Consider the following 10951-nt stretch of genomic DNA (forward strand, 5'->3'; position numbering starts at 1 on the left):
CACACACACACACACACACACACACACACACACACACACACACACACACACACACACACACACACGCATGCACACATAAACACTAGGATATGCTACTTCTAAATACAGCCGATCAACTGGATCTTGGTATTGGAAGTCATTAGTGAGTGTTAATTATTGTCCAACACAAATTAACCTCTAAAGCGCTCGTTGCATTTCTGCTTTTTAAATTAGCCACACTAATAGCATCTCTTTCAATGCAAAACGATTCACTTGGAAACCCGCACAAAAGCCTGTGAATAGAAGATCTGTCACTGACAGCACACACATTTAGGAGACGATTGTCTAGAGAGAGACATTTAGGCTTATGTAACACTTTTTATCTGTTTTATACAGATTCTTCTTCTGGAAATATAATCTATATGCAAGAATAAGTCACATAAAATCTCAATATTTTCTTAAATTTAATGCAAAAGGAGACCTTTCCTAAAGTCTCCTGGTTTCCACATTTTTCCCAAGTGAGAAAAACAACTTCCAAAGGAGATCATTATGATATCTCATCAATGTCTCAAACTTTGGTCAGATGTGTGATGTTCCAAGGTCAAATTTCAATATGAATATGGATCTGAAATTCTGAGTTATTATATTTATGATAATTGTATAGCTCTATATTTTGCCTGTATGTCAATACATAAAACATAAAACTGAGAATCTCCTGAGCACATTTAGGAAAGTGCTCAGGAGCAATAAAACATTAATTTGGGAATCAAGCTTTATTTTTATTATTATATAGTCAGAAATAAAGCTTGATTCATTAGTATTGGATTAATTGAATTGGTATTGGTTTGGTATTATATATATATATTAAAATCTCTCTCTCTCTCTCGATATATATATATATATATATATGTATATATATATATCACTTTCTAAATAAAAACTGTCCTGCAATAACATAAAATTGATATTAGCCTGAAAATGAAGGTAAACAGCCAATCAGAATCCAATTCCTAGGTCATGCCTTCAGTGAAAATCTATTAGCATATATTTTCAGCATTTTAGGCTGAAGACACATGATACACACAGGGAAACCGAGCGAGACACAGATAGAGAACTTCAGTGTTATCTGAGAGAGAGTTAGCTCCACCAAGTGGCTCAAAATTCAGTGCTAAGCAGCAATGAAGCCCAGTCTTCATCATGGTTGATCTTCAATCATTTTAAACACTCTCATCCAGATTCCACAAGCCCCAGCCCTAAATTTCAAGTGAAGGAAGGCCTCTGCTACAGTAAATGTTACAAAAAACAAACTTTAAGTCCATCTTTATCTGACCGTGGCAGAGAGTTTGATGCCCTGCGAATAATCTGGACAGACCGCGAGGCTGCTTCGATTGTCAGAAATCAGACAGGCCCCGGGCGATATTTCAATCTTTTAGAGAGTATGCAGTCTATATATTATTAAGCAATTTGTTCGTCCTGTTTCCAGAAGTGAAGTTCTCCTGTCAAACTTATAACCTGAATGAAGTCTCCATCCTTTAACGCTTGAGATGTCAAGGTCACCAAAACGAGAAGCGCCAAAAAACTTTCCCCAGCCATAATAAGCACGACAAATGCACAGACACAAGACTCCGTATCCCACATATGGCTCCAACCATCCATCAGAACACAGTCAGGTGTGGACAGAAATAACCCAGTTTCCCTAAATGATCCGTGTCTGATATGGTCTTAGGGGGAATATACTGAGGAGAAAAAGAGGAGGGTGTTTGGAAGCAGATAGCATGAGTGAACAAAGCTGTGTTGAACTCTGGCAGATGTATTCCCCAAAGACAACGCTGCCCCAGACTGCTTTTATAAACCTCGGAAGAAATATAGCAGTACCTTGCAGACAGGACTACGGCAATTACATAGAAAGTCTGTGTTCACCAGAGCGGTCTGATCCTGCAGACTTGAACTGTACATCACTGTCAATCAAGTCTGCAAATTACAAAACTTGAACTTTGTCGTCCGTTTGCAAAATGCCGCTCACAAAATGTTTTCAGTGTCACACCGATCAACGGGGTCAGACGTGTTGTTTTTTTCCAGTAGGACAACTCACCGTCCTCTCTGCCAATTAATTCATAATTATGTAGCATTACCTCATTATGCCTCGACTAGCATCTCTACATACGCCTAAATTCACATATACACACTAATTAGATGCTCTTAATAGGACAAGTGAGAAGATTCTTCCTCCTCGCTCCACTCCCTCGCACTTCCTCCGTTCCTCCCCCCTATGGTATCGCGGATCCTCCCTTACTGCCGCACATAAACAAGTTTTTAATGCACTAATCAAAGTGAGATAGTTAAGTGACAGCCCTAAACATCTGGCAAGATAGCTTTTCTTTGTTGTATAGTAGCAGGCGAAATAATAATAATAAAAAAAAATATTTGCTTAATAGGCATGCTGTAGCAAAGATTAATATCCAGAATGCTATTAAAACCTCAAGGACAGCCTTGCATGATAATTAGAAAATGCAATGATGAGAATCACCACACAAAAATTGGTGCACACGATTTTTGTATTTTTTTTTCTTCTCCAGAACGTTTTTGACATTGCAGTGAAAAGGCTAAGAGTGCATGCTAACAAGAGTTTTTATATATATATATATATATATATATATATATATATATATCTGGGTTTCTGGCACCCTGTGAGTTCAGCAGTCATTATAGAAACACAAATCTCCTGTCTGGGCCTTTTCACAAGCTACATCCTCTCACCTCTGTAGTGTTAACATCTTCCCAACTGAGCCGGAAATATACAGCGCCTCTCTCTCCATTATTATGTTGTGAAAACTTGCAAAAATCTTGTACAGCGTGTGATTTGATAACTCAAATCGCCATGCCTAATGGAAACAAAAGCACCCTGAGGAGGAGAACGCCAATTCTTAAACAATGCTCATGAACAATCAGAACCACAAATTGTTTGTTACTTTAGCTTACGCAATAAATATACAGTATGTGTGGATACGTTTTTTGATGTCTTAAATCTCTCGCTTCTCAGGGTTTTTTTTGGTCTCAAGTTGTAATCTCAACATTTTAAACTGTGCTTGGATTTGGCAGCATACCAAAGTCTGCAATAAAACACATTTCTTCAGAAATCAAAGTATCTGAGCTATGCTGTCCACATTTCACATTTCTTTATTCTATTACTTCATGTTAACACTTCTCATTTGTGGCTATTTGTGGCTAACAACAACAACAAAAAAAAAGTGTACTGAGGCATAACTCTCTTGAGAACTCCATAAAAACCACAACATTTGAACATCAGTGGAAAATCAGTTTGTAGACAGCATTCATGAACAATTTGAACCAGAAATGTTTAGAAGAGATCTCAAATTTTTTATTTTAAACTGTGCTCAGATTTGTCAATATACCAAAGTTTGCTAAATAAATAAACAAAAATTACATCACATTATTCTAAAAGCTATGCTTTTGAAAAAAAATATGATAGCTATGCTATCTACATTTTATTGTATAGCTCACCTACTGTATTCAATAATTGTCTACTTAGTGGCTGTTAATTTCTTTTATGAGATTTAAGGAAAATCCATCTGAAACATAATTGAGAACTCTATTAAAGAAGAACGTCAATTCTTAAACAGCATTTATGGATTGGATTTTGGATTGGAGCCAAAATTAATTTTAGCAGACTTTAGGAAACTTTGAAAATACATACCAAAAATACAATGATACAAATCTCTTACTTCTCAGATTTTTTTTTTTCATAGGTAAAAAGTTAAGATACCAAATTCTGCAATAGACAAAATTATCTGTGCTGATTTCCACATACATTTTATATCTCTATTATTGTACTGTATGTGAACAGTTGTCTATTTGCGGCTATTTATTTCTTCTGTGGGATCCTAAGAGAACCATACGATACAAATAAATTATACTTGAATGAAACATAACTGAGAATTCTATTAAATCTCCTGAGCAACCTTAAACAGCATTCATTGATTGGAACCACAATTCATTTTAACAGACTTCAGGAAAATACATAAGATAAATATATAAATAATAAGCATATAAAAGGATAAACATCTCCTGCTTCTCAGATTTTATTTTTCTCCCGAGAAAAGGTTAAGTCTGCAATAGGCTACATTATCTGTGCTGCTATCCACATTTATTTTATAGCTCTATACATTTACTCAATGTGAGCAATTTGTGGCTATCTTTATTTCTCCTAAGCGATTTTAGGAGAAACATCTAAGATAAAATTGGTAGTTATATGACACATCACTGAGAACTCTATTAAATCATGAAAGAGCAAACTCTGAGAGGGGAGCACCAGCTTCATCAGGCTTTGAAAGAGCGTGCAATAAACATGCATGAATCAGAACTAATTTTTATTACTCTTTTGTCCGCGCTCACCCTTGAGCTAAGACCATAGATGGAAAACGTGTCATAGAAACCGTTAAATCAATCAAGTCGGTCTTGGACCATGACACTGACAGATGGATATTTATCTGGATCTATCCGTCAAGGTCACGCCAGAGACTTGAGCAGGTTTTTCCATGCCAGCTGCTGATTGCATGCTCCTGAACGATCAGAACGACCCTTACTCCAAAATCAAATGTGGCCGGCGCTAGACACAGACCGTCTCAGTTCGTGCCAATGTGTGATTCATACCGGATGTGAAAGACTCAGCTTAGTCTTGTGAAAATAAAAATCATGATTAATTCATAAGGACCTTCTGAATGTCAAAGTTCTGCCCTACTAGCTAACCCTGGGCTGCATTGAAACATACAGTATGTCTGAATGGAAGATGGGCCACAAAAGGCCTCCATTGCTGGGGCTGACAAAATTCATTACTCGCATTAGCAAAGCCAGTGATTCCACAAATTAGAGTAGTCTGCACACTTTCAAACGCTGCCTAGTGAATAATTCCTAACTTCATCCATATCTCATTAAGTAAATTATTTGATTCGTATTCACAAGACAGTGTTCATTTAAATGCTTAACTTCAGTCACATCAAATAGAACCAGAGCCCTAATTTGCTCTTAGACAAAGAAAGGATTCGCTTTGTTCGTTGAGATGGCCTTGCTGACACTGTGTGTGTTTTATTTCTTTCTTCCCCCCTCCCGCCCTTTCCCAAGCCTCCCCTTCTTTTCTTTTCTTTGATTCAGATCGTTAAACAAAAACGCCACAACATTATGAATCTGCTCCTCGTTTGCTCACGAGACCCCTGGAGACGTTTGCCGTAATGAATGCCTGTCAGGCTAACTTGGCTCCTTGGCCTTTTCCTGCAGACTCCTGGAAAATGGGCTTTCGTCAAATGAGGGAAGAAAGATTTATTAGGATTAACTTCCAAAAGCCAATAAATTATGCATACATCCTCCAAATTACCTATCAGAACTAGTCCTGGAGGAGAGACTGCTTCAGTGAGCCGCTGCCTTTGCTTCTTTTACGCTAGTTTGTGTTATAAAAGTGGAAGTCCTCAGCATTTTGAGTTTGCTATCGACTTTTTGGCCATTGCTGCATTTTGGGGGTAACCGCAAATCTACAGTATGCATAGTGAGGAAAGTAAATGTTTAGAGACGTTCAGGCTCATGAAGTTTTCATCAATTAGAGACCACAGAGAGACTGCTGTGTGCTAAAATTTGAGTCACTTAATCCTTTGCGATCAATCAATATTAACGATTCGTTCTCTAGTTAGCCAACACGATTTTAGTCAAATTTACAGAGTGCTGTTGTCGTCTGTGGCACTCGGCCCTGAGGTAATTTAGCAAACATGTAGCTTTCTGCTGATATTGTGTTGAAATGGTTTCTTAATAATCTTTTTCTATTTGTCACAGGCCCCAAGAAGACATAATTTAGGAGAATTAAGGATAAGATGCCCCATTTCTTCGCTCCTACCATTCAGCAGTATCTTCAACGCAGAGCTCTGTTTCTTAATTGATTCCTTATCAAGGACTCTCCAGGAGTGATCGGATACAATGATAATCAATCAACTTACTTTCCTCCTGTTGTTCTGCTTGCTGGGATGGAGCGGTGCACTGATCCGGCCGGTGCCTGGAATTAGCACGTCGGATCGGGATGGACAGACTCTACACCGCACTAAACGAGGATGGATGTGGAATAGTTTCTTTCTCTTAGAGGAGTGGACGGGAACTGGAAAGCAGTATGTTGGAAAGGTAAGGGCTGGTACTCTTTTCTTTCTTTCCATTTTTTTTAACAGTAACTGTGAGAAAGTGCATGTCCTCATCTTTTTTTATAGTTCAAAATTTTTCAAACATTACATACTTTCAGAGTGAACCATGCATAAGTGGAGATTGTTTTTTTACCCCTTACCCCTTACACAGTTGTTCGAACATAGATCCATGATCATAATACCATGGTATTCTTTCAAATACCTTACAGTTAAGGTACAATGGCATACAGATGAGTATGTAATCAAATAATGCCATGAAATATATCAAAATAGCATGCTTTTCCATCTATATCATGGTAGCACCACAGTACTTTTTCTAAGGGCTATTTTACGTTTTTAGCACAACATAAATGTGCATATAAAGAGTGCATTCCAAGACTTGTGGAAGTTCCTTCTAGTAGGTCTTGGGTTCTATTCCAAGGGAATGCATGGACTGATTAAATATATAGATTTAATGCAATGGATTAGAGCATTTGCGAAATGTATAAATGGGAATCGAACCTATGACCATGTGGTTGCTAGCATCATGCTCTACCAGTGAGCTACTGTACAGTATAATATGAGCAATTACAGTCATTCTGACCATTAACACACAACACAAACAAGCACAAGGGTCAGTTACGAACATGAATCACAAACATCAAATGAACCCATACCTAACGGATAATGCTTTCAGCATGATAGCTAATGATGTATTAGAACAAAATCAATGTGAATGTAGGCTATTAGAATGAATCGATGTGTGGGATACAAAGTGCCATAATAACCCTCTTTATATTAATGACCACATCCTGATCTTCCAAAACCGATATGCTTGTGTGGGTTTAATTCAAAGGCTTACATTATAACCGTGACCTGATAATAACAGCTGATGTTCCGGCTTTCAACATACACAAATCATGCATGTTTTTAGCCAAGATCAAGTCAGGACACAAATCAGTTGAGAGTCAAACCTCTACGTGCCATTTGCTGAAAGATGGGCCTACCAGTGCAACATGATTCGGTTCAAATAAAAAAAGCATAAAGATCAGAGCGGAGCGCTTGTCAAGGCACTGGCGTCAGACGGCAGAGACAGCAGCATTTATACCCCCGGTGCATGCGAGAAGGGGGTCGGCCAATTTTATGTCAAAAGCTTTCATCATTGCATTCATCTTCTAAATGTAAACGTGTGATAGGTTTGGGGTGGAGAGAGGAGTTGTAGCACAGACAGATCGACATCTCTTCCTCTTATGGTGCAGGGTTGTTTTTGTCAGGAATAATGCAAGAAAAGAAACGTGTGCAACAGAAAGGCGAGCAGGCAAGAGTGGGTAAGGAGAAAACAATAAATCAATCAAAAACGAGAATGAGATTCCGCCCTCATAGCGTTGCATTTTACGTGACAAGGCAACAAAACAGCACTGACTGCGATGAGTCCGTCGGTTGAGGAAGTGTCAGACTCAGCAGTGTCCTGGCCTCCTTCCCAGAGCTTTGATGCTTCTCTCTTTTCTCTAGCTCTCTCTCTTTTTCTGGCTGCTGCATTTCTCTGGCATGACAGCAATCACATGCTTTTGGCCCGGTTCTCATCTACCGTCCAGTCTCATTCCCAATTAAAGTGCCAGAAAGACACAGGGCTCCCATAAATACTGTAGGAGGGCAAGGGAGAACGAAACACCCACATGCTGGTTCGGGGAGACCACTGTGGAGCAACTATTCCATCCATTTCCCCCCATTTCTTACTAGTGTGTGTGTGGGTGACGTGCGAGAACTTGCGTAGCCCACTAGACGGGTACTTAGAGCCCCAGCGAGAAGCCATCAAAGCCATTGATGGTTCTCCTCATAAAGATAATTCAGCAACCTTTACAGAGCCTTGTGGGATACCATATTTATGTCTATCAAAGCAAGTCCTCCACTGGCCCCTGACATAGACAAGCCCTAAAAGAGGATTTATTTTCCAGTGTGGAGCCAGAAAAAATCAATAAAATGGGAAGAATATTTCCAATAAAACAACTGTGCTCTCACCACTTGCTTCATGGCTCTTTTTCTACTGTGTAGTCTATAGGCATTCACAAATTATATCTATATCGTACAGCTAAACTGTGCTTTCGATTAATAAGCTACAGTTTGAAGTACACTGTAAAAAAAATCCGTAAAATTTACGGTAAAAAAACGGCAGCTGTGGTTGCCGGAATTTTACCGTAAAAAATACGGTAGCAACGTTTTAGGTTTTACGGTTTTAAATTAAATTTACAGTTAAATACCGTAATTTCATTAACTGATATAATGTTAATATACCAACCTATTGAAGTACTGAAATCTGTTTTGTACCTTTGTAATACACTGATAACCACCAAATGCAGGTGGTGATGAGAAAGTCACATGATGAACCAAAGCCCATCACAAGCAGCTTTTAAATAATAACATATATAGAAGTTGCACAGTGTCATTCACACAAACACCAAACACCATTATGGTAACACACATGAAACTGAAATAATGCAATAAACATTCATTTAACAACATTAGGTGTAACACACAACCCTAATATACAAAACTGATAAGAAAAAACTAAGAAGAAACATAGTTATTTCAATAAAAAAACATCAAATTTGAAATGTAACACAGGGAATTCTGGGAATGTCAATTTACGGTTATTCACTGTAAATTATACAGTCTTTTTCACTTCCAAAAACGGTATACTACCGTAAAAGTAATGTCCAATACATGTAATGTCATATACAGTTTTTCACCGTATATAGTAGGGGAATTTACCGTTAACCATTTAACAGTTTTTTTACTGTAGCATTTTTACAGTCTTTTACCGTCAAATTCACGGTCATTTTTAATAATTATAGTAGTTCAACAGTCAAGCTAGTAATAATTATATTATTCATACAAAAAAAAAAATGAATCAGTTAATTTTAACGAATGGTCTAAATGAAACGATTACCTAACATTAATCAGTGCTTCATAAAAAATACAGTAGTTTTAGGAAGATGTGTTTGATTATTAGCTCAATCTCGCTAAATTTGACAAAAAATATATATATTTTGCTTTGGTAAATCACTACCCATTGGAAAATAACTCTAGTGAAATCTAGTGAATGTTGTAATGTCAAAACCTGTAGTTAGTTGCAGATACTAGGATGTTTGAAACCCTAAAAGTCTAAAATACTGCCATCACTGCAACTGGGATGAATATAAAAGTGAGAACTTGAATATTAGCACTATTGTTCTACAGAGCAATTACACTATAATTTATAATTCAGTTAGTCTATGATATGTGAAAACAGCTTCTGCTTTGAATTAATATGAAGCCGCATCAGGCAGAAATGCAAAACAAACAGGATTAAAGAGACAGTATTCTAAATGTAATTTTGTGATGACTCAAGCTTAAAACCACTGGGAAATCTTTCAAATTTTAACAGCACACACCACTATATTTATAAAAAACTCACAATCCAGAAACATCTTACTGGCCATCCACTGGTCATTATAACTGCTCAGGCGCCGTGGCCCTGTTGTGAAGAAAGACACTCAGAAGTGCCGAACACCCCATGCATATTCCCGCCTTTGTGTCAGGAGTTTGATGTGGGGGCAGCAGCATATATATATATACTGTATATATAATAAAAATTGATAAAAAAAAGAATGCCATAATCTTTATCATTTTTGCAAGCACTAATAATGGAAAGTTACAGAACGATGGCTCACATTTGAATATTTAAATATTTAGCACAGGTTCATTAGGACTTGTCAGGATTATAAACTCATCTGAGCATTCAGAATCACATCATGAAGCGATAGTGGGGAACCTCATGTTAATATGACAGTTGTAGCACTACTGCAAGTGTCAACTAATTATGTGATGTAGAACGGCAATTCTAAATATTAAATGTTAACTGAGATAACAAATGTATATCAGAGGCATCGCTACACCTAGGCTGAAGATCTTTTCTGAATATAATTTTTTGCAAGTTAAAAAGGTCAGAAGCTATGTGTGGGCAATTAACAGAAAAGGTACAATAAAAGTATCCTTTTTCTTTTTTTTAAACAACAGTCATACCAAACATTCAGAACATTTGTAAAAAAAAGAAAAACACACACTAAACATTGAGGTTGCATCCGAACAAGTAGATAGTTGTAGATACTTCTCTGAGTAGATACTTCTTTGAGTAAGTACTTTGCAACAATAAATATTATGTTCTATATCATATGAATGTGTGTAGTAATAATGTAATATGGACGTACTACATTGCCATTCACAAATCTTATCCCGTGGCTTCATGGGGTAGTCCATTGGATGCACACTTCAGACTCTCCCTGGAAGTAGTATGTCACCTGGGTATTTTTTGACTAATGTCTTATAAATACTGTGAATCAGATATACCACTCTTTTTGCCTACTATATAGTAGGGAAGTATGTTTCTAAAATATATTATAGTGCATATAAATATAAATAAAATATATTATAGTGCATATAAATATAAATATGTATATGCACTTACTGCACTTATACTGCAATTTAATTTTTTATTCATTTTTGTCCAGATTTGAACATCTATTTTTAATTTTCAGATCTGAACTTGCAACTTGTCATTATTTAATTAACATACGACTGCACCAATATCTGTGTAACACCATAGTTCATAATAATAATAATAATAATAGTAATAATAATACATTATAAATATAATTAAATTATATTTAATACAAAATTTAAATTATAATTCAATATAATACATATAATTTTATAATAATAACAATAATAATAATAATAATAATAATAATTATTATTATTAT

General features: G+C 36.5%; 1 protein-coding gene across 1 annotated transcript in view; it reads left to right on the plus strand.

The window, feature by feature from the left end:
* The window catches only part of cdh10b (cadherin 10, type 2b (T2-cadherin)), a 56804-nt gene that overhangs the window by 4948 nt on the left and 40905 nt on the right, over positions 1 to 10951 (plus strand). The window contains exon 2 of the mRNA XM_016441690.1: positions 5818 to 6156. Coding sequence (XP_016297176.1) covers positions 5959 to 6156 — 198 coding nt within the window. The 5' untranslated portion in view covers positions 5818 to 5958. The remainder of the gene's footprint in view (positions 1 to 5817; positions 6157 to 10951) is intronic.

Source organism: Sinocyclocheilus anshuiensis, unplaced genomic scaffold (genome assembly GCF_001515605.1).
Source record: "Sinocyclocheilus anshuiensis isolate Anshui unplaced genomic scaffold, SAMN03320099.WGS_v1.1 scaffold391, whole genome shotgun sequence".
NCBI lineage: Eukaryota > Metazoa > Chordata > Actinopteri > Cypriniformes > Cyprinidae > Sinocyclocheilus > Sinocyclocheilus anshuiensis.